This window comes from Astyanax mexicanus, chromosome 17, assembly GCF_023375975.1.
Source record: "Astyanax mexicanus isolate ESR-SI-001 chromosome 17, AstMex3_surface, whole genome shotgun sequence".
In the NCBI taxonomy this organism is placed as follows: domain Eukaryota; kingdom Metazoa; phylum Chordata; class Actinopteri; order Characiformes; family Acestrorhamphidae; genus Astyanax; species Astyanax mexicanus.
The window spans coordinates 47,754,247-47,778,527 of record NC_064424.1 but is presented as its reverse complement, the minus strand read 5'-3'; the positions used below and the strand labels follow the sequence as shown (position 1 = coordinate 47,778,527).

Genomic DNA, 24,281 nt, shown 5'->3' with positions numbered 1-24,281 from the left:
CTACGTTCACATTACAAACCACGTTCAAATCAGATATTTTGCTGAGATCAGATTTGTCCAATCTGAACTGCTTGAATTTTTACACCAGGAGTAAAGCAGCATAAAGTTATCCAAAAGCAGTGTGTAAGACTGGTGGAGGAGAACATCATGCCAAGATGCATAAAAACAAAAACTGTGATTAAAAACCAGGATTTTTCCACCAAATATTGATTATTTCTGAACTCTTAAAACTTTATGAATATGAAGCTCTGCATCTTTTTTCTTATTTCAGTCATTTCTCATTTTCTGTAAATAAATGCTCTAAATGAGAATATTTTTATTTGGAATTTGGGAGAAATGTTGTCTGTAGTTTATAGAATAAAACACCGTTCAACAATTGTAATCAAACATTTACCTATAAATTATATATAAAATATATTTTACATATTGGTACACCAAAACATGTATTGAGTCAGGAGTCAGAAAGCAAGCAGGCAGGTAGAACACAGGTATGTTCATTATTCAGGTCAAAATACGTTGAATTAAACTGTGTTCCAGGTGGGAAACACACATCTTCAGTCAGTTCTGGGAGCTTCCTGATTCAGGTGTGTTTAAAACCAGTTCTGAACCTCTTGTTGAACCCCGGTCTTGGGAAACCTCTGCTGGATCCCACGTTTATTCGTCTGTTTGTTTGTTTTTTATCCACTTTTCTTCAGGAGAGGGTCATGTACAGTAATACCTGCTTTGCGTTGCTCCATCACACACCTGCAGCCTCACCTGTGGCTCCAATGTTTTTTTTGCAGATCTAACAGCAGCTGTGAAGCTCTGCAGCTTTAAGAAAAGATCTTATCAGTGGGAATAACCAGCTAAAACAGCTTCAGTTTAGTAGAGAGAGTAAAGATCAGACTCTGGATCAGTGGAAGATCTGATGATGAGTCCAGATTTACCCAGAATTCCACAGTAATGGAGCGTCAGGGAAAGAAGAGAGGCGGCTGTAGGAAGAAGTGATTACCCATCGTGCCTAGTGTCTACTGTACAAGCCTGTGGGGGTGGGGCTATGATCCCGGGGTGCTGTGATTGGTCAAGTCTAGGTTCAGCAGAGTTATGTTCCCAAAGAATAAGTATATTCAGCTGATCAGCTGAATATATACTGAACACCAGGTGGTTGAACACCATCAGTGGATTTATTTGATCTTCTCTGGTTGGACGGGAAAATTCCTGGAGGATGATGTCAGGATTCATGGCGTTAGATAGTAAAAGAATGAGTTCAGGGAGCATGAGATCATCATCATCAAGCTAAATGGACCACATTTACCCCATATTCATATTTTGCCGACTGCAGGAGTGATGAACATGGATGGTCAGTAACTAGACCGTTCAGAGTTTAATGGGCCGCTCATAGAGTTGTTGTTTGGGGGTCCAAAGTCAGCTCGGAGCCCTAGACAGTTGATTGGATTGCTTGCCCTGTTGTAACGGGCCTGTATGTGGTTCCTAAACGCTTGCACTCTTCAATATTAATCACTCACAGCTGATGGAGGACTCTCTACATATTATTTCTCTAATATTTACTGTATAAAAGCAGACTGTATGAGTAGGCGCTTGATTTTTACACTTGTATCAACAGGACTGGATAAAACTGTCGCAATACTAATATAAAATAGTGTATTTTAATGGTCAATTGCTTCTGGCATTAACCTGGCTATCATCACTCAAAATGACGCAGGTATCAGTATAAAGTGTCTCAGGCTATTGGGCGACCCATCAGTATGAAGGTCAGGCGGAACGGTTCTGCTGAGAACTGATCTGTCATTTTTATAAGCAGCGCCGCTGTGATGACAGGAAACGCTGGGAAACATTTGGTGCACTTTGCTCCTCGGGTAAATAGTCCCCCTCCTATTGGATTTATAAGCACAGCTGTCAGAATTCATCCCACCAAAAAAGTTATAAATCTTGTTTAGAAGGTCTTCTCAAAGTCTCCAGCCCATTTCTGCACTCGTACATTCGACCACAACAAATCTGATTCCCTCTTTCTCATTTTTAGAGGAAAAACAACAATAACTGTAACTATAATAATTCTCACCTCTGTTTCCTCTACCCTCTGAAACTGTGGCTGAGGTGGCAGAGGAAGCTTCCCTCCAGATACATCAGGTGATCTTTAAAATATTAAAGATTTAATCTGGAAATTTCAGAACTTTTCAGAACCCAGTAGACCCTGTACGCAAAGCTCATGCTTTAGTTATTTACTCTTTATTTAATTTACAGTACTATAATTACTGTATTTTCTTTTTGCACTATAATGTGCACTTAAACTCCTTTAATTTTGCCAATAATCATCAGTGCTTCTTATAAATGAATTCTATCAATCAGGTATTAAGGAAACCAAAAAGTCGCTGCAGTACAGAGTTATACAGGAGTTTCAGTTTAACTTTAGCTAATTAGCTAAAGAGGTAAGTATTACCATCATATAGCCTCCTCCAAACCGCAGCTAGCACTGCTGGAGTAGTATTAGCATTAGCATTACCAGCTAACCCGCTTTGCCATTCAGAGGTGAGTATTTCAGACTGTAGTAATATCACCTTGGCTTACCGGAACACTCAGTGTTCCTCAGTGTATTAGACCAATCACTAGCGGTTAGCCAATAATGCTAATGCTAATGCTCAAGCTTTAGTGGAAATCTAAAAACCTAAGCTTTACTCACTCTTAACTAAAAAATTTTAGCAGATATATCTGTGTAGACATCAAGTGCTTGTCTGACTCGTCTCAAATGTTTTTTTAAAGAATTACAGTTTTGTTTACGCCACCTAGCAGTGAGACCTGTTGAATTAGCAGAAAAAACATGGTGCGACCCCTGTTCCTTACTAGTGTCACGTAGCAAAAAGTCCTTACAGTGCGAGAAATATACAGTATTATCATTAGAATCAGAACTTGGATGATTTATATTGATTCTGCATGTTTAAGTTTAAGAACATCTGCTGTAGAAGACGTGACTTTGCTCCGGTTCCTGGTGAAGAAAGACTCCAGCAGCTCGGTGTTCAGGGAGTGGATGTTTTATCCCGTACCTGCAGAGAGGATTAGGAGCTGAATGCAGCGTGATTAATGAGAGCGCCGCTGATTACTCATCTACCGTCCGGCCCTCAGGATTACCACCATCCTTCAGCTCGCCGCCAAAAAACATATCTAATTACAATTACACCTCAGCATCACAGGCCAGGCTTCCTCTGTAATTGATTAGCTTTCTGTAAACTTCTTTCTTCTTGTTTTAAAACATTCAGAACTTAATCATTTACACACGTTCTGTTACGACACGTCTCAGAGGAAACACTTCAGTCCCGGCGGTGCTGGGAAATCATTAACTCCAGTAAAAGTTGAGATGCCCAGTGGAGATCCACACAAACCAAATCTAAAGCGACCTTTTGAGTTTCTGCTCGAATGAAAGGATGAAATTATAGAGCCCTCCAGCACTGGAAGTGCTTTCAGAAAGGAGGAGTGAAAAAATGGAGAAAATCATCGCAGTTATTCATCAGCCTTACACAATACCTCACCCAGCGTAACGGTCATAAGATTTATGTGGATTAAAAATAGATATTTTCATCATCTAAATCATCATAAAACACAAAACAGTAACAATAAAGCTAAAACACAACCCAAACAACCTGATTAAAGCTATGGTTTCTTTCTCTCTGGCTCTAAAGGAACGAGTGAGAGAGTTTCCTCACATCCTCACATGTTAGCCAGCATGTTAATCACTAAATTACCTCCTCAGCCAATCAGGAGCTGAGAAACCCATTCCCCTATTTCTGTCAGATGAGTGTATATATCAGTGCGGTCAGGGTTCAGAAGAGCCGCTATAAAGAAGCAGGTGATGAAGATCTGTCGCTGTCCGTTAAAGAGGAGGTGCTGAACTCCATAAAATACATTTTTCATTTATATAAGTGGAGCACAGATGTGTTCTGGAGGACACTTAATGCTGAACGTAAAGCTGGATATGAAGCTGTTCTGTATTGATATATAACTGTCTGTAATTGGTTGAGACAAGCTGAAAGGCTGCATTTCATTTTAGTTGGACCGACTGGGCGGCGGTTTATCTTCCTTTTCCTTATATTTTCTTTTTTTAGTCGTTATTATCCAGCCTCAAATGCCACACACCATTACGAGCGCTGACGGCTGAAGCGGGAGCAGTCATTTGCGCTCTTTATATCGCTTTTTAGAAAGTACGTGCACATGCGCGAGAGACTGACGCTCGCGTTTCCCGCGGCCGCCGTCGCGCTCGGCTCGCTCATTAGGAGTAAAGAGAGACTGTGTGACAATCTGATATAAGAGAAAAACACACTGCGGAAATGAAGCTGAACTGAACTGACATTAGAAAGTGCTCTGATAAGTGATTTCTATCTCTTTTTTTAATGTAATTGGGTGAAATTATAGTTGCCAAACTCAGAGACGATTCAGAGGCGTAGAGATGTGACAAAATACATGTTTTGACCGAAGGTTGAATACTAATAGTAAAAAACACTTTTTTTCACAGGTTTTTGAATAACCTGCATATTTTTAACATCCCAGCCGAACATACCAACAATGCACACTATGACCAATTAAAAAAAAAAAAATGTATGTGTGTACATAATTTGGCTGGTATTTATAGGGCGGTTGATTGATAAGGGGTGGAGTTAGAGCGTGGAGTTTGGGCGTGGTCCTTCTCCCAAACTTTTGTCATTACATAACATCGTTTTCATCATCTGAAGGTTTGATTAGTTCAGATTTCTGGTTTTTGGGTGAATAAAGCAGTTGTTCTGTGAGGGATAAAGCATCTTTATTGGTATCATCAATTATAAAACTATTAAAACACTAAGTTCTAAGAGTGAGAGTTTCATTATCTCGTATCTCCATCACTTCCCGTCCCTTTTACCGCAGACTGTGTTTATAGTTCAGCTCTGAGCACCATCACGATCACGTGGAATAAAGATGTACTGGTGTTAATTTATTCAGAGCAGCAGTGTGGTGAATCTGACGGCGCTGTGGAGCACGTCTGCTGGTTTGGTCTTTACTGTTTGATAAATGATGAAACTGTCAAAACATCTTCGGCAGCTTCAGAGTCTCAGCCTCAGAAAACTGAGCATTTCCTTTTCCTGAAGGAACTTCCTGTGATCCTAAAACTGCAGAAGAGCATCTCTCAGTTCATCTCATATAAACCAAGAGAAAAGAGAGAGAGAGAAGAGAGAGAGAGACTCTGCTATTTTATCTAATATATGTATATTAGATTTTATATTATATTATTGTTATTTTTTACCTTTTGTATATTAACTACTTGTTTTATTGCTTTGGCAAAAGTTGTTAATTGTAATTCATGCCAATAAAGCTATTTTACATTGAAAAAAATGAGATTGAGAGAGAGAGAGAGAGAGAGAGAGAGAGAGAGAGAGGGGTACTTGTTATCCTCCTTTTAGTCTCTGAGCTGTTGGTTGGTTGTAATCAGGGTGTCAGAATCGAGTCCTTTCACACCACTTTTAGCATAAAACTGGGACATTTTAAGACTGCATCTCCCACGAGTGTGTGTGTGTGTGTGTGTGTGTGTGTGTGAGACACTCCTCTCTGCCCTTTATCAAAAAGTGTTAAAGCAGACACGACTTTAAAGGTGTCACAGGAAGTGTGTGTTTAACGCTTCTTGTTTTTGAGAGTTGCTGGACAGTTAGTTGATCTTCTACGCGGTTCATCAAAGAAAATGGAGGTTTAAAGCAATGCCATAAAAGAATCACTTTTTTCAAAAAGGTGTTTTATGCTACAGTACTGTACTGTACCGTATAATTTGGTAACTCTGTGTGTGTTTATAATGAAGCTAAATGCTAATGAGGACGTAAGACTTCAGACGCACCAACAAATATGAGCTTCTTTGCATTTTTCACTCTTTTTTAAGTGACTCCTTTGGTTGGAGGAGAGAATCATTTGCAAATGATGAGTAGAGTATTTTTGACTTGTTGTAGAGCAGCTGTATATGGAGGAGGACAGAATATAGAACTCATTATATAGATAACGTCTCGGGATTCTGCAGGCATGATGGGTAATTTGTCTGATTTTAAAAGAGAACTCCGGTGTAAAATGTACTTTTATTGTAGTAAAACATGATAAAAAGTTCACACCTCCGTTCTCCGTTTAGCTCCATAGTCTGCCTCCTGGCGGCTGGAGTCTATGTATATATATGTCTATGTCATTATCAGTACAGTGATGGCGGCGCTCAGAGCTGAAGCTAGTAGAGTTATAGGATGTAAACAGTAGTTTTTAATCAGCTTCTTCTGCACTTTTAAAGTTATTAATGCCTCGTTTTAAATATCCGAAGCTCTTCGGATTCTAGTAAGGAGGTGTGGAGCTACTTTGAGCTGGATAACGGTGTAAAAAGTGATTTATCAGGGTAAATTATGCCCCGTATCTCCCAGTCTGAAGGGTGTTTGTTGGAGAAACTTTCTGGATCTCTGAACGCTGTGGGAGAACGGAGGTGAGCTATTCATCAAAGATAAGAACTTTTATCATGTTTTACTACAACAAAAGTACATTTTACACCGGAGTTCTCCTTTAAGACATGTTGTGAATCCATCGTCCATTTGGTTTGAGACTTTTTATTCTAATAAATAGGAGAGAGACTCTTCATAAAGAGGAATTAGAACAGGATTGTGAGGTCAGTAACGTGAGCGTGAACAGTCAGAAACGCTTGAGTTTGTAGACACTGTAAAATCTGATGAGTGAAGTAAAATGATCAACACTGAAGTGATTGATCAACTTAAGTGATTGCAGATTTATTTATGGTGATATTTACATTATATTAAGTAATTCAATACGTAATTAGTTCGATTTTACAATGTAATTAATGATAAAATCTGATCTTTATTTCTGGGGTTGGTGTGGAACCCAGTGAGAGAACGTTTTTAATATTCAGTGTGTTTTTAAAGCTTGTGAGCAGATTGAGGAGTTCTGCTGCTGTGTTCTTGTTTAAATTGTTTTTGAGTTGCGCGCTGCTGTTAACAGGTATAAACAGTCTTAGCGTGGCTGAATCACTGCAGTCTGAGATACAGGTGTAATTTGGGATGGGGATCAGGTGGAGAGCGCAGGTTTCTCCCTCTCGCCGTGGAAAATCGATGCGTAGCGGCCGCCTCCGTGAGGCCCTGACTGTCACCTCAATTACACTTCTTTATTTGAAGGAATTAAATGTACCTGGAAGCGGCAGGCTGTACGGTAATGGAGGAGGCCGCGGTGCGCTCTGTTTTCAGGGGAGAACAGGGGTTTTGGTGGGATGGCTCGCTTCCTAATTCGCTCACAGAACGGCGGTAATGAAGCCGGGATTGGCTGAGTTTCTGCGCTGCAGAAAAGCCTCGTTTGTTGGATTATATCAGTGCTGACTCCAGGGAATGTGACTAAAATGTGACAGTGGTTGTTGGAGGGAATGTTTTATTATACTGTCAGAAAAGCTTGTTTCCCTCCCGCATCTACAAACTAAAATCAGAAAAATGGGTCAGTCTGAAAAATGTGAGCCATTTGATTGCAGACAGTTTCAGCCCAAGATATCTGATGTCTTGTCTGATCCTGTCACACAGGCCAAACCAAGGACAGATACACACAGATACCAATCGACAATTTAACAAAGTTAAACAAGTTAACAAAGGTGTAAAGCTTACAGGAGAAGTCAGGGACAGGCAGGGCCGGTATCAGAATGGCAGCGATAATAAACAACAAACCAGAGTGAGCAGGCAAAAGTGTCATACATGGTAAATCCAAAAACAGAAAATAAGGGTCAACATCAGTAAACAAACAGCAGAAATGGCAAGTCAAAAAAGCTATTTTTTTATATTTAGGATATTTAATGTTTAAATCGATAAACTTTATTGTTTTTTGCAAATATTCAGTTTTTTTGTTTGTAGTAAATTTAATTGACTGTGTTAACTTGAGACTCGCTATCTTAAAAATATATTTGACATGTTTTAGTAAAAAAAATCACACAAACCAAACCAGTTTAACAGCTTTAACATGATAGTGATCTACTGTTCACCTTTAACCACTGATCAACTGGGATATTATCTGCATATACTGTAAGTTACTGTAAGTAAATTAAGAGCTTAAAAGCAAGAAAGGCTTTAATTCTCATGTTATTCTCATTTTAAGTTTTTTTTTTATTCTTATGGACGTTCAATCATTTACCAGACAGTGTTGTATTATTGTGGATCTTGAAGTGAAGCAATGGCATTAATCCTTATAATTTCCTATGTTTTTTTTCTGTTAAATTTACTGTTTTCTGTAAAACTGCTTGGTGACAATGTCAGTTGATATAAAGAAAACAGTAAAATTACCAATTATTGATTGATTTTATTTGACTTTCTTTGCCAAAGAAGGAACACAGCCTATGCCTGTACCTTTAATCCAGGTATAAACCCTTGAATATATTTATATATATATATATTTATATATTGCACCTGAGTTTAAACTCAATAGTTCTGACCTTGGCTGCTGAGACTGCAGTGTGTCGTCTCACGAACATTAAACTGAAGCCCTGCTATTAGATTTCATTACATATTTTTCAGCATTAGCAGTAAATACAGCACTGATCTGCTGAAATGATGTATATTATTTAAAGTGTGTGATCTGTAAAGGGAGGAGTAATAGCTCTGCAGTTAAACCTGCGCTCAGATCAGGGAATTATTATATATTGAGCCATCACATATATTTCTGCTGTAACGACCCAGACCATCACTGACCCGGGGTCAGCCACACACACAGTATTTACTGCGTCCGCCTTCCCGTCACTTACACCGCCTGATCCCAGCGTCCTTTAAAAGATCAGATTTAACCTGAAAACCAGTGAAAAACAGCTGTAAACAGAAAACCACTGCGATGCATCCATTTTACAAGTGAAATTAGAACAGGTTTGAATAAATAAGATTTAGAGGCAAATAAATGAGCTTTTTGCATTTTTTTGCGTTGTGTATATTACCCCAAAATATTAACAGAATGCTAATATTACACAGAATTATAAACATGATAACTTTAAAAAGTTAAGTAAAAAATGAATGAATTCCCAAGTGTATTAAAATATTCTACAGGATAATGTGACTGGAGTTCAGCTGAATCTCTGTATAGGTCGGGTCATGCAACAGGACGATGACCCAAAACACTGGAGCAAGTGCACAACATAATGCCTTAAAAAAAAATCAAGGTAATGAAATGGCCAATTAGAGCCCTGATCTCAGATTATATGCATTGACTTGAAGAGAGACATAGAACTGAGAGGCATATTTGACAATTTTCATCCTTGATTTGGATGAAGGATGAAGATTGCATTTTATGACAAATTTATAAATGGATTCACATCTGGGAGCTTTTGTCTTTTGTAGTAATTTAGTAATTGATCTGTAGGTGAGACGTCAACCGTGCATCGTTCATCTTGATTTAGGGCGTGTCAGTCTGACTTTGCTATCATACCGACGGGAAAAGTACACCTTGTGCAGCTCAAAATGCTCAAAAGGCACGAACTAATTCTCTTTATTAATCATCATCAGGTGTGTTTTGGGCATAACTGTACAGTGTATTTATTTTATATAAAGAGTTTTTTTTTCTTTCAATCTCTTTTCAGAAGTGGTTCAGCTCAGTCTTCCAGAAGATCAGAGAGTGAGCATCACCACCGTGACGGTGGGCTTGAGCACCGTGCTGTCCTGCACCATCCAGGGAACGCTGAGGCCCCCGATCATCTGGAAACGGAACGGCATCGTCCTCAACTTCCTAGACCTGGAGGATATTAATGTAGGTGGAGCAAAAAATAAATAAAAAATCACCAGGCGTGTTTGTGATTGTTGGAGCGTGTCTGTTTTCAGGGTCGTGTTGTTCAGATATCTGTGTTTTTTCCTTGTGAAATGTTTAATCTGAAGATGCTTTGCTTTATTTAATAATCTTTTAATAATCTTAAGTTAAGGTCAGCTCTCAAGGTAAAACACCAAATCAACCTCGAACATATTCCGGCTGAAGCTACGCAGCGTTTACAGAAGCGTGAGCTGTGGCGCGAGGTAATTGGACGGCTGGTAAATATCTGATAATCCGCCGGCGCACTGCTGGAGTCCAGCTGGGTTGTTGATTTGTCAACGATTAATCAATGCCAGAATTAAAGGAAAACTTTTGTTTGTTTCACCAAAACAAATTATAAATGTTAATATTCATAAACAGAATGCACGCATCATATTCCGGAAAAGGCTTTCATGTTTTTGGGGCTAATTATTTAGCGCGTTAGCGGTGTGACGTGGTTTGAATCGCTTGTTCTAATTGCGAATAGGGAATGAATTCTAAACTTACATCAGAAAACTGATGTAAAAAGGCGGGATACGCTGCTGAGAACACTTGCTGCTTTAATTAAGCGCCGTGTTTAGTTCACCTGCATGTCTGACAACATGGGGCTGTTTATCCACCGGCTGATTAGATGTTAGTAATTACGCAGGTAATGATGGAGGGAGGGTGGAGTGCAGTGTTGCTGCAGTGATGGAGGAACGCTGGTCAACAAGCCAAAAACCACACTGTAAAACCCAAAGAGCTGCAGCAACTAAACTGTTATATCAGTAGTAGTTATTACACATAATAAACACACTGCAGCTTCTTATTAACGCTTATAATGGGCAGGACAGGGAGCTGCTCCAGATGTTCACTAGATGTTCGCTAGATGTTCAGTAGATATTCAGTAGATGTTCACTAGATTTTAACTAGATGTTCCTTAGATGTTCACTAGATGTTCTTTAGATGTTCACTAGATTGTAACTAGATGTTCTTTAGATGTTTAGTAGATGTTCACTAGATGTTCCTTAGATGTTCACTAGATGTTCTTTAGATGTTCACTAGATGTTTAGTAGGTGTTCACTAGATGTTCCTTAGATGTTCACTAGATGTTCTTTAGATGTTCACTAGATTGTAACTAGATGTTCTTTAGATGTTTAGTAGATGTTCACTAGATGTTCTTTAGATGTTCACTAGATGTTTAGTAGATGTTCAGTAAGTGTTTAGTAGATGTTCACTAGATGTTCACTAGATGTTCACTAGATGTTCTTTAGATGTTCACTGGATGTTCACTGGATGTTCACTAGATGTTCTTTAGATGTTCACTGGATGTTCACTAGATGTTTAGTAGATGTTCAGTAGATGGTCCTTTCAGTAAAATATCCTCAATTCTTCAGGATAATTATTTATTTAATAGTAATTTCTTTATTATTTTTTCACTTTAAATAACTTACTAATTCCAAAGCAGTGTATGCCAGCATCTGATCATATCTGTGAGCATAAAGTAGCTCTAACCATCATTCTGTTTGTATCCTGCTGTATTTATTATTATTATTATTATTATTATTATTATTATTATTATTATTATTATTATTATTATTATTATTATTATTATTATTAATAATCCTATTATTAATATTAGTAGTAGTAGTAGTATTTACCTAGGCTATTTTTGTCTTGCATTATTTGCATTATATTTTATAGGTTATTTAGGTTTAATCATCCAAAGCCAAATGAGACCAGACTGTGATTGGTTAGAGGCTGATGTTTGAGTGAGGATCAGTGAGCAGTTTATTGTATCAGCACTCTTCAGCACTCTTTATTGTTGACGGAGCTGTTTAACCACAGGCTTGTTATTAACTATAGATTAGAAATCAGTTGTATAATAATTAATAATGCAGAAACAGCAGAGTCTGAATCATTTAGCTCACTCCGCTGATACACCTCACATACACCTCACATACACCTCAGCACCACGCCTCACTGTACCAATTAACTTTTACAGCCTAGCCGATGCCGCCTGCACCACGTTTTACTGATTTGTGTTTATTTATTTTTCCGCCGGTGTGCGGTGAGAAGAACGCATGCGTTTAATAATCAATAACGACTCCACACATTAAGATGTGATTGGATGCGTCGCCTGCAGGAGCTGAGGACCGTTTTCCAATGACAGTCTCGTCCTCCGCTGTAATTTCCCGGGTTAAATGGGATGTTTTTGTCCCGGAGGTTTTCTATTACAGCCTGAAATACAGAACTTTACATACTGAGTAGATTCTTCTGAACCTGATGTTTTGAGGTGGCTGGATGAGATAAAGACCAGTTTACTTCCTAAACAATAAAATACTGCCATTCTGAATTAATTACTCTTTATATGGCAATACATATATTAACCCCTTGTATATTCAGCTATTAATTATAATCAACAGAAATATTAATTATTAATTATATGGTTCTTCTTGTGGGAGCGAGGGCCAATAGATCAGATATTGATTATTGAGTCTGGCTGCTGTTGTTTTAAAAGAGCTTGTTTTATTAGATTAATGTTGTTAATCTATATTTCAAATTTATAAAAAAAAAAAAAATTAAATACAATTAACTTGACAGTTAATTACACAGATTGTGGTTATTCACATCTAGATACATGTTCAACTTTTAAGTAAATGAAACCATAGCATGTAAAAAAAAGGCAAAAATAAATATTACAAACTTTGTTCTCGATACATCAGATTTTCCTTCAAATCAGTGCATAAAATGCAGCAAACCTGAAATCTTCTAAATCGTATACTTTGGTCATTTAAGACGATTTTTACAGCTTTTGTACAGTGTTTACAGTATACCTTGATTATTTATTTTTTGCCAAAATGTTCTATTTTAACTCACAAAACTCACATGATTCTGAAATGCATTAGAGACTTGATTGAGTGATGATGAAGATGATTACAAAGCAGTTTCTTTTTGATGTCTCCTTCATCAGGTCTTATTTGTTTAAGGTGTTGCTGCACAGTAGAACAGTGCACCACCTCTATACAGTCTGAACAATATATATATATATATATTTTTTTTTTTTTTTCTTATATTACAAACTGTGGAAGTTTATCTTCTACTCTGTCAATACTGGTATAAATGTTATTATAACACTATACTTAACTGTACGTTTGGCTCTATTTGGTTCTACCCTGCGTATCTGAGAGCTGTACGCTAAATATATATATATTTTTAAGGTCTCACGCAAGAGGCCGACGCTGCCGGCGTTTGGGAGCAGGCCGTTAGTTTGTGGAATCACTTATCCAGTTCGCCTCGTCCAAATACCAAACTGTTTAATGCTTTAATCCCCTCTAAGCTGCAGTAAAACCCCAGGTGAGTTGTAGCATCCCCGAAAAACAACAACTGCCACCATTAATCACGTTAATGTTGGCTATATTTTTAACCCTTGCCATTTATCAGCCCAAGCGAGCATGACAGGGTGGCACACACCCCGGTGCCCGCCGACTCGCTGGAGACGGTTGATTCATGGTCTATCTGTGGGCTGATTCCCTGCAGTTTTCTCCTCCTCCTCTTCCTCCTCTCTCTCTCTTCTTCTATTAGGACTTCGGTGATGACGGCTCGCTCTACATTACCAAGGTGACGACCATCCACATGGGGAACTACAGCTGCCACGCGTACGGATACGAGGAGCTGTCCCAGACCCACACGCTGCAGGTGAATGGTTAGTAATATAGAGCATATCTTTCACATCCAATCTCTCTCTCTTTCCTAGAGTTTCTGATCTTCAACTAGTTCTGATGCATTTCAGATTTCTTACAGTAAAAACACTTCCTTTCAAACAACATATTAAAATATTACACTTTGTGGATCATTTAATAATAAACTACTTTATAACTATTTATAAACCCTTTATAAAGGAGCATTATTTTCATGATTTACTTGTTAGTACATAATTTACTACAGTGATAGATAGTAGTTAAAGCTTGTAGTTAAAGTCTGATATTATTTATTTAATAGGTTGCTTAGGTTTGCTCATCCAAAACCAACAAAGAACTAAAATCAGACTGTGATTGGTGATTGATGTAGTTTGCATGTTGCACGCTTGTGCACTAAAAAAGGCTGATGTTTGAGTGAGATTCAGTGAGCAGTTTATTAATATTAATATTTGTCTTTGTGGATCATTTAATACTGAATTAATACCTGTTAATAAGATCCTTTATAAACTATTTATAAACCCTTTATAAAGGAGCATTATTTTAAAGTGGTACCAAAATTGTTATTATCATGATTTACTTATTTATGAGTAAGATATTGGTTTACAGTGATAGATTACATTACATTTGGCAGACGCTTTTGTCCAAAGCGACTTACAATAGTCAAGTACAATGTAAAATAAGTTTAAAGGTAAAACATATTTGGATAGGGATAAAAGGAGGACAAAGGGGAATAATAGGATAGAGGAGTGAAGGAGGGGAAGAAGGAAATGAGGTTAGAAGTAGTTAGTGTGTTAGAGGTGTTAGGAGAGTAAGTGCTCTTTGAAGAGCTCAGTCTTCAGGAGTTTATTAAAGATAGTGAGAGATTCTCCTGATCTGGTAGTAGAAGGTAGTTAGTTAGAGGTGTTAGGAGAGTAAGTGCTCTTTGAAGAGCTCTGTCTTCAGGAGTTTATTAAAGATAGTGAGAGATTCTCCTGATCTGGTAGTAGAAGGTAGTTAGTTAGAGGTGTTAGGAGAGTAAGTGCTCTTTGAAGAGCTCTGTCTTCAGGAGTTTATTAAAGATAGTGAGAGATTCTCCTGATCTGGTAGTGGAAGGTAGTTAGTTAGAGGTGTTAGGAGAGTAAGTGCTCTTTGAAGAGCTCAGTCTTCAGGAGTTTATTAAAGATAGTGAGAGATTCTCCTGATCTGGTAGTAGAAGGTAGTTAGTTAGAGGTGTTAGGAGAGTAAGTGCTTATTGAAGAGCTCTGTCTTCAGGAGTTTATTAAAGATAGTGAGAGATTCTCCTGATCTGGTAGTAGAAGGTAGTTAGTTAGAGGTGTTAGGAGAGTAAGTGCTCTTTGAAGAGCTCAGTCTTCAGGAGTTTATTAAAGATAGTGAGAGATTCTCCTGATCTGGTAGTAGAAGGTAGTTAGTTAGAGGTGTTAGGAGAGTAAGTGCTCTTTGAAGAGCTCAGTCTTCAGGAGTTTATTAAAGATAGTGAGAGATTCTCCTGATCTGGTAGTGGAAGGTAGTTTATTCCACTATTGGGGAACTCTGTATGAGAACAGTCTGGATTGCTTTGTGTGAGTGTTTGGCAAAGCGAGGCGACGAGATAGTAGTTAAAGGTTAAAGGTCTTATATTATTTATCCAATAGGTTATTAAGGTTTGCTCATCCAAAACCACCAAAGAACTTAAAACAGTGACTGTGATTGGTGATTGGTGTAGTTTGCATGTTGCACCCTTGTGCACTAGTGTAAAGGCTGATGTTTGAGTAAGGATCAGTGAGCAGTTTATTAATATTAATATTCCTCTTTGTGAATCGTTTAATGCTTAATTTATAACCGTTAATAAGCTTCTTTATAAACTATTTATAAACCCTTTATAAAGGAACCTTTTTTAAGTGTTAACAAAATTATTATTATTTTGATTTGCTTAGTACTTAATCTTGAACATTGTCACATTTTGTCACCTAACAATCACAAATTTAAACATATTTTATTAAGATTTTAAGTGATAAACCAACATAAAATAACATATAATTTTGAAGTGTAATAAAAAAGCTTTTTACATGGTTTCCAAGAAACCCTATTCCAATAACTAGCAGAGACTGCAGGTGATGTGCTGCTATCTAGTATCAACAACACCCTAATTTCCTGAAGCTGGCGTTGTGTTTTTAATAGAGGGAGGGGTGTTAATTTTGTTGGTGTAAAATGGGCCATTTCTAAAAATCCCAATAACATTTTGCACATCGTACATGCATCATGCATTTACATACACCCATCTGATAAAGACTCCTGAATAATTACAACACATTCTTGATACCGTCTGCTCTGAAAGGCTAGGCTATTGTTCTGCTGTTAGCCAATAAAATTAAAGCTAATTGTTTTTTGTTATTGTTTTTCAGAATGATTTTGAATGGGTTTCATTCTGAGTCAAAATAACAGGGTGGTAAATGAACTTGCAGAACAACAGCTAAGCGTTCTTCACCCAAACCCCCCCAAAAAAGTAACAAGCTTCATATTTTTACATCAAATAATAGCCTGCATTCTTTGGCAGCTTTAAAGCTTGATGCTAACAAAATAAAATATCAATTACGGTGTTGTTTTATTATTTGATATTCTTCAAAATCCAGCTGTAGCGTATGGAAGCAAAGATAACCATCCATCTTAGCGCTGTGATTAATTGCTTTTGATGCATGCGCACACAATATACAATATACAATACACAATACAGGCAGGAGACATTTTCAATTAACAGGGACAATAGGCCTGATTCTGGTTCTTCAGAGGGGAATATTGGGCTAATTAAAAACTGATACGGCTGCATCAGAGACGCTGAGCTGAAAGCGCCGGTTTGTTTATGTGGAGCCGACAGACTATTCTCTCTTACCGTCTCTCAGGTGATCATTACCACACTAAATGCTGTTTATTTGTAGTTATTATAAACGTATGAAGCGGGTCTGTCTCTGTCTGCTCTTCTTCTCGTCCTCAGTCCCTCCGGTGATCCTGGTTTATCCGGAGACTCAGGCCCAGGAGCCGGGTGTAGCCGCCAGTCTGCACTGCTACGCCGACGGCATCCCCAACCCTAAACTCACCTGGCTGAAAAACGGCCTGGATCTACAGCCTCACGCCTCCAAGCAGCTCTCGCTACTCGGTCAGTACCCTTCCTCATCATCATCATCCTCCTCTAAACCCTGTGCACTCTTAACAATCACAGAGTTCTTTTAGGAGTTCTTCTTATTATTATTGTAAACACTTCAGTCTAAACTCTCCTCTTCTATTGTTATTTAAAGATAGATAGATAGATAGATAGATAGATAGATAGATAGATAGATAGATAGATAGATAGATAGATAGATAGATAGATAGATAGATAGATAGATAGATAGATAGATAGATGCTAACTGAGGCTAAAAAAATAACGATACCTTATAAGATATAAATAAAAATTAACAATTCTGTAACCTCAGATAAGTATTACACCTACTACAGTGGTCAAAGAATATATACAAAATATAAAAATTTAGAAAAAAACATATGAGACTCTGAGCTGAGACATATAAGCTGAAGAGTCTGATGGCTCTTGGGACAAAGGATCTCCTGAGTCTGTCTCTAGAGAAGCTCTGTTCCTGAAACCTGACACTGAAACTACTCCTATGGTCCATGAAGATTATGTGCAGTGGGTGACCATCATCATCCATGATGGAGTTCCACAGGGTTCAATTGTAGGGCCCGTGAAGTGTGAGTTTGAGTTAGAGGATCTATCAGGTTAAACACTAACCTGATAGAGGTGGTGCACCACCTTGAAATGCTCTGCGTACCTTCAGTTCTGCACTTAACAGAGTTTTAGAACCACTGTTATAAATGATGTCAGGTCATCATTACGTTTCTAGACTGATGGATTTTCAATTTTGTATTGAATGTCTTTTCTTAAGTGACACACTCTCACATTTCCACAGCTATTTGCATATAAAAGAGATTTTAAATCTCCGTCTCATTTCTCTTCTGTTTAAATGAACAATAAAAGCAAATATCCTTTACTGTAGAATTATCCTGCAGGGCTGAAACGACCTCCTCAGACCCGCCTCCTCCAATCTGTTTAATTACGGCCGCTCTGCAAATACAACACTTTCACCACAGAAAAGAGCGCAGTGTTTACATCCCACGCCCTCCTGATTACAGCCAGGGGTTAATGAAGCGTTTAGACCCAGAGAAAGAGAACAGGACCCACACACCTCACCACCAGCACCGCCACAATTTCACAATTACTCTCACAATTTACACTCTTACTCTCCAGCACTCCATTACCAGTAAACATCCTCCCCCATCCTCCCCTCCCTCACTCTCCTCACCGTACCAACGTACCCACTGTACCCCCCCTCGCTCTGTGGGCGCGTTGGTGATGGTAACAGCAGCAGCAGCAGGGTACCACGCTCGGTACCGGGTCTTGTGGGTCTTTAAAGGACGTTTTTCGTTTCTGGCCGGACCTCGCGGCCCGTCGTTTATGGAGCGCCGCCCTCATTAGGAGCCTCTTTATTGGCTGAGTGAGGGTCATTACTCGCTGTAATAGGCCGTTATCAGCGTCAGATGCTTGAGGAGACCGCAGGGGGTTCTGGGAGTTCAGTGTGGAAATAAAAGACTTTAAATTCAGCTCTTCTGACTGAGAATGTGGGTAAACAGCTGATTTCCAGCAGACCAGAAACATGTGCAGTTATTTACAATAATCCAGCAGCTCCAGATTTACACTGATGTTTAAACACACAGTTCAGACCTGCTCAAACATCTCCTTCCAGAGAGGCAAAATTACACATATGAGATTGGATACCCAAGAATCCCCACGTGGTCCTAATGTTTAGCTCTGTCTCGATTATATTATATTATATTATATTATATTATATTATATTATATTATATTATATTATATTATATCATATCATATCATATCATATTATATGATATTACAGAGGTGGGCTAACATAGTGTTGGGAGTCTTGCCCAAGGACTCTTATTGGTGTATCACAGCATTCAGTCACTCAATCCAGGAATTGAACCCCAGCCTCCCACATGATATCTTACTGGCAGGTGGTGGTGTTATCCACTGCACCTTATCAACCACACTATTATATTATATTATATTATATTATACAATTTTTACTAGACAATCAGAAACTTACTTTACAAACCTAATTATATAACATGATTAAATAAACAAATCTTAGAAATGTAATTTAATTGAAGTAAAGGAGAGATTACTTGTTTAAATGCTATACACCTTTTAACAAAGTAATTTAAATTACATGTTTGTAAATCACTGTGATTAATTACCCCTAATTTATATTCCTTTAAATTAAGTTTTACAAGATGGTAGAATATGGTAACACTTCATAACCAGAACAAAAGAGATAGATAGATAGATAGATAGATAGATAGATAGATAGATAGATAGATAGATAGATAGATAGATAGATAGATAGATAGATAGATAGATAGATAGATAGATAGATAGATAGATAGATAGAGCAGTGTTGAGATCACAGTGAGGAGAGTGGGGTGGAGGTGATGGATGTGAGGAAGCAGTTGTAGATCATAAAGCTCTGCTGCAGGAATCAGGTGTCTCAGGATATCCTGAGGTCAGCAGCACCGCCGGGGGAATCCCCCCCCCCCTCTCACCCCCCCCTGCAGATTAATAATTCCCTTTATTCAGATTCTCTCTGTTTTAATCCTCAGCTAACGGCAGCGAGCTGCACATCGGCAGTGTTCGGTATGAGGACACCGGGGCCTACACCTGCATCGCCAAGAACGAGGTGGGAGTGGACGAAGACATCTCCTCTCTCTTTGTAGAAGACTCCGCGCGAAAAACCCGTAAGTCCTGATGTCAGTCATTTACACACAACACCTGTTATATATTCCATGTAGGGATATACAGATCTGGATAAAAATAAGAAATGGTGGAGGAGAACATGATGCCAAGATGCATGAAAAAAAAACTGTGATTAAAAACCAACCAGGATTATTCCACCAAATATTGATTATTTCTGAACTCTTAAAACTTTATGAATATGAACTTGTTTTCTTTGCATTATTTGAGGTCTGAAAGCTCTGCATCTTTTTTTTTGTTATTTCAGCCATTTCTCATTTTCTGGAATTTTCTGGAATTTGGGAGAAATGTTGTCTGTAGTTTATAGAATAAAACAACAATGTTCATTTTACTCAAACATAAACCTATAAATAGCAAAATCAGAGAAACTGATTCAGAAACTGAAGTGATCTCTTTATTTTTACCGAGCTGTATCTACATCAATAGTGAATAGGTATTAAAGAATCGTTTTGATCAAGACTTTAGAGTAGAGAACTATGTTTAATGCATATTTTAAAGCCTCATCTGATTGGTCCAGTTAAAGGTATATCTATGTGAAACCTTCTGTTTAATTCATTTATGGGCTGAATGTTATGTGAAATGTGCCAAAAGCTTCTGGGAAAAAATGCTTAATGTGTTTCTGGCAGAGCGAGAGGCGCGAGAGGAGTGAGAGGAGTGAGAGGAGTGAGAGGAGTGAGAGGAGTGAGAGGCGCGAGAGGAGTGAGAGGAGTGAGAGGAGTGAGAGGAGTGAGAGATGCTGGATGGTTTTTCGGACTAATCAACCTTATGGAACTAATTGGAAAAAAGGAAGAAGTTTACTAAAAGTAGAAGCAGAAACTGATTTGCATATTCAAATTTACAACTTCTGACACTCACTGACGGGTTCAGTCCACGTGAGATTTGGCGTGATCTGCTATTAATAGCCAATCTGGTCATTAAAAGTGTGGAGGTTGTATTTCCTCCGGCGTCCTCCCCGTACTGATCACTGTGATCTCTTTACTGCAGTAAAAAAACAACTACAGCAGACGGCTGTGTGTTCTGTTTTGTAGTTTTTATCATATTGACTTCCCCACTTGTTTGGGAGGCTGTAGATTGAGAAAAAAAAGTACATAAGAATTAAAAAAACATCTGAGTTTATATTGTGTAGAATTTATATGAAATCAGTCCATTAAAGAGCCTAATATTTTTTCATTAATAGCTAAAATGTGTTTCTCTGAAGAAATAAAACATACCACCCTTGTATAAAATTGTACAACCTTTTACTAAACATAATATATATATATATATATGCAATAAACATATGTGGAATATGTTTAAAATATGCAAATTAATCAAAAATAAACCCCCCTCCCCATCTGAATTTCAGAGTCACACAAGGCACACTGCTCAGCTTAATCAGCTTTTTCTCTTGCCCCGCCCCTAAACCCATACATCACCCAGTGCCCCTCTCAAACTACTCCTACCATTTTTTTGCCTTTTTCAAATTTGATCAAAGCTCAGGGTGGAGTCAGCTTAAATCAGGGGGTGTAGTTACCCTTTAAAAGTTGATTGTAACTGACAAAGATCTGTAAAGATTTCCTGAAATGTATAATATAGTGTAATATAGATCCCAAAAATCCAAATTCAGTCTTAATTCACACAGTAAAATGGTAAAAGAATGGTAAATGCAGCTCCACAAGAATTTAAAATGTGTTTGATTTCTTTAAAACTGTATTTATCATATATTTCTTTTTTCTGTTTGACGTTTTCTGCTCTGGGACGCTGCAGTGGCGAACATCCTGTGGCGAGAGGAAGGTAAAATGATAATTTTCTGTATTCCTGTATTCTATAACTTCATGTTTATTGTTTATTATTGTACTTAAGATGTTGGGAGAATGCACTATGTAACCATGTGTTTTCTGTGCATTATTTTAAACAATAAGGCAGTTTTTAGTTATTTTCACAAAACACAGCTGCAGGAGTGTAATTATATATAAATATATATATATATATTGGAAATACGTATTTCAGGTTTTATTTCTATAAATCTGTGGTTTTTATTGTTTGAGAAGGGTGATAAAGGTGTGTGAGAGCTGTATGCAGGTGTGTGGTGTTTTTATTCTCTCGGTTGGTGTGAAGTAAAGCTGGGATTGTGGTGAACAGATTCGTGAGCGTGTCGCTGTGTCTGTCAGCGTCGGCAGCGCAGATCGCACCCAGCCTTTCCCAGAGCTTATCTTTACACCCTGTCTTATTCTGACAGCCTGACAACTCTGCTGTCAGAGTTAGCATTACTCCGCTAGCATGCATCTGCTAATTAGCAGCTGTTGTTTGGCGTCAGGTGACAGATCTGCAACTGCACTTTTTCAAACCAATTTCAGATCCATTATCCTCAGAGGTTTGAATGGGCCGTCTCTCTGTCTGACAGCCGCAGTTATGTGCTGTTTGTCTGTCTGAGCGGACGAGTGTGTGTGTAGAGTGTGTGTAGTGTGTGTGTGTGGTCTGTGTTTTGTCTGATTAGCTTGTATATCTGAGTGTGTGTGTTTGCTGTGTTTTCAGGGCTCAGCGTGGGAAATATGTTCTATATCTTCTCGGATGAAGGGATCACCATACTGCAGCCGGGCGACTGTGAGATCCGTCGCCAGATCAAGCAGAGCGAGAGGATTGTGGCCAGCTATGTAAGTGCTTATGCTTATTGTTGATTCGAATCCCTGTCATGCAGCTTGCCGTCAGCTGCCGGAGCCCTGAGAGAGAGAGAGCTCAGTTGGCTTTCTCTTGCTCTCTCTCTGGGTGGGTACAGTACAGTAGATGGTGCTCTCTCTTTCCCCTCATCACTCCTAGGGTGATGTGGATCAGCACAAGGCTGCATCTGTGAGCTGATGTATCAGAACCGAGTCGCTGCGCTTTCCTCCGAGCGTTAGCGCTGTGATGCTACTCTGCAAAGAGGTTCAAAAAGTCTGACTTCACATGTGTCGGAGGAGATAGTAAATCAGTATAATAATACTGTGATTTGTATTTTTTTGTCTGATATTTTAGGAAGAGATGTGTCCTAAAGGCGAGGGCGTCTCGTCGCAGCACTGCGTGTGGGCGTCGGCCGTCAGCGTGAGAGACAGATACGTCTACGTCTCTCAGCCTCTCCACAATCGCCTGCTGATCATCGATACTCAGGCTCAGAAAGTGGTGCAGGTGAGTTCTCACGCTGATTCACTACGGCCAGATCACTAGTGATGGGAGAGATGAGGCTTTTAGGAGATTAAATCAAATCAACCAATTGATTTATCAAAAGATTCGATCTTGTGAGACATTGGAATTATCATCATCCACCACAGGGACTGAATCTGCCGGCCAATCAGAATCAAGATGACTCAATATTATTCCAAACAGCAGCAGATCCAGGTTTTTTTTTTTTAAATGCTAATGCTAATGCTAATGTAAATGGTTCGACAAATGATTGCTAAATTATGTGGTGATGTTATCGTGAGTTATTTTCACTACAAACACAGTTCTAAATCAAATTTTCAGTTCTCTTTAAGAATCAATTGGGGACAAGAATATTCTGATCTCAGATCAGCATGGTACAGCCCTGCAGTGATGCATCATGGGCCGGGAGATGAAGTGCATGTGCAGGGTGGGGTGGTGGTGTGGTGTGGTGTGTGTTGGGGAGAGGCGGTGTGTGAGAAACTGCAGCAGCACTGAGAGATGGATGGAGAGGGAGGACAGGAGAGTGAAAGACTGCAGAGCGAGAGAGAGAGAGAGAGAGAGAGAGAAAGAGAGAGAGCAGACAAGAGATACTGCTGACATTCTGGGTGTTTGTGTCTATGTATGTGTGTCTGCCTAGTGTGTGTGTATAGTGTGTGTGTGTTTATAGTGTGTGTGTGTATATATAGTGTGTTTATAGTTTGAGTGTATCAAGTGTGTGTAGTATGTATAGGCTGTATAGTGTCTATAGTGTTTATAGTGTGTGTGTGTGTGTGTGTGTGTGTGTATAGTGTGTATGGGGTATATAATGTCTATAGTGTTTATAGGGTGTTGTGTGTACAGTGTGTGTGTGTGTGTGTGTGTGTGTGTGTGTGTGTGTGTGTGTGTGTGTGTGTGTGTGTGTGTGTGTGTGTGACCAATCACATCCCACAATCCCCTGACCAATCACATCCCACAATCACCTGACCAATCATTTCCCTCCCTCTCCAGACGGAGTGTGATGACTCCTCCCTGCTGTAACACAGGAATACAGGAGACCCTGAGTTCAGCTATTAATCACTAAACTTTTTTTCTTGTCATATTACCACAGTATACGTTTACGTTTATATTACACTATATATTATATATAGTGTAATACACCAAGAGCCCAAGCTGCCCTGTGTAAATCACTTTATTATCACTGACGGTTTAAATGATTAACAGTGTTGGGCAGGTTACTTTAAAAAGTAATTCGTTATAGTTACTAGTTACTTCTCCAAAAAAATACTAACTGATTTACTCAACTATAAAAGTAACTAGTTACCAGTAAAAGTAACTGTTGCGTTACTTTTGTGTTACTCGCCCCCGTTTTTGTTTGTTTTACCTGTAAAGCTTCCCATGATTTAATACTGTATATAATAATGTATATTATTATCATCTTTCTCTCTCTTTTTATCTCCATCACAGACCGTGGAGACGGACCCGGTTCCAGTGAAGCTCTTCTATGATAAATCTCATGATCAGGTGTGGGTTCTGAGCTGGGGAGACACACAGAAAACACAGCCCACCTTACAGGTGAGGAACTTCAGGAGTTCAAATTATTTATGAGCATAATGTTTCATTATTTCACGCTGCACTGTGATGCACGCTAAACATTTTCTTTATCTTTATCTTTTTAAATAACTCACAGTCTCACTCCTGTTACTAGAAACACCTTAGCAACCACTTGGAATATGATAGCAACCTCCTAACAACCACAAAGTGTACCATAGGAACTGTTTGGCAACACCTTACTAGCATCCTGGGAATTGATAATAGTTATAACAC

The 24,281-nt window shown here is 38.6% G+C and overlaps 1 protein-coding gene across 1 annotated transcript in view; it reads left to right on the top strand.

Moving 5' to 3' along the window:
- fstl4 (follistatin-like 4) overlaps positions 1 to 24,281 on the top strand; it is a 142,253-nt gene that overhangs the window by 113,958 nt on the left and 4,014 nt on the right. The window contains exons 7-14 of the mRNA XM_022676692.2: positions 9,587 to 9,753; positions 13,354 to 13,474; positions 16,438 to 16,599; positions 19,172 to 19,306; positions 21,069 to 21,095; positions 21,837 to 21,955; positions 22,314 to 22,463; positions 23,922 to 24,029. Coding sequence (XP_022532413.2) covers positions 9,587 to 9,753; positions 13,354 to 13,474; positions 16,438 to 16,599; positions 19,172 to 19,306; positions 21,069 to 21,095; positions 21,837 to 21,955; positions 22,314 to 22,463; positions 23,922 to 24,029 — 989 coding nt within the window. The remainder of the gene's footprint in view (positions 1 to 9,586; positions 9,754 to 13,353; positions 13,475 to 16,437; positions 16,600 to 19,171; positions 19,307 to 21,068; positions 21,096 to 21,836; positions 21,956 to 22,313; positions 22,464 to 23,921; positions 24,030 to 24,281) is intronic.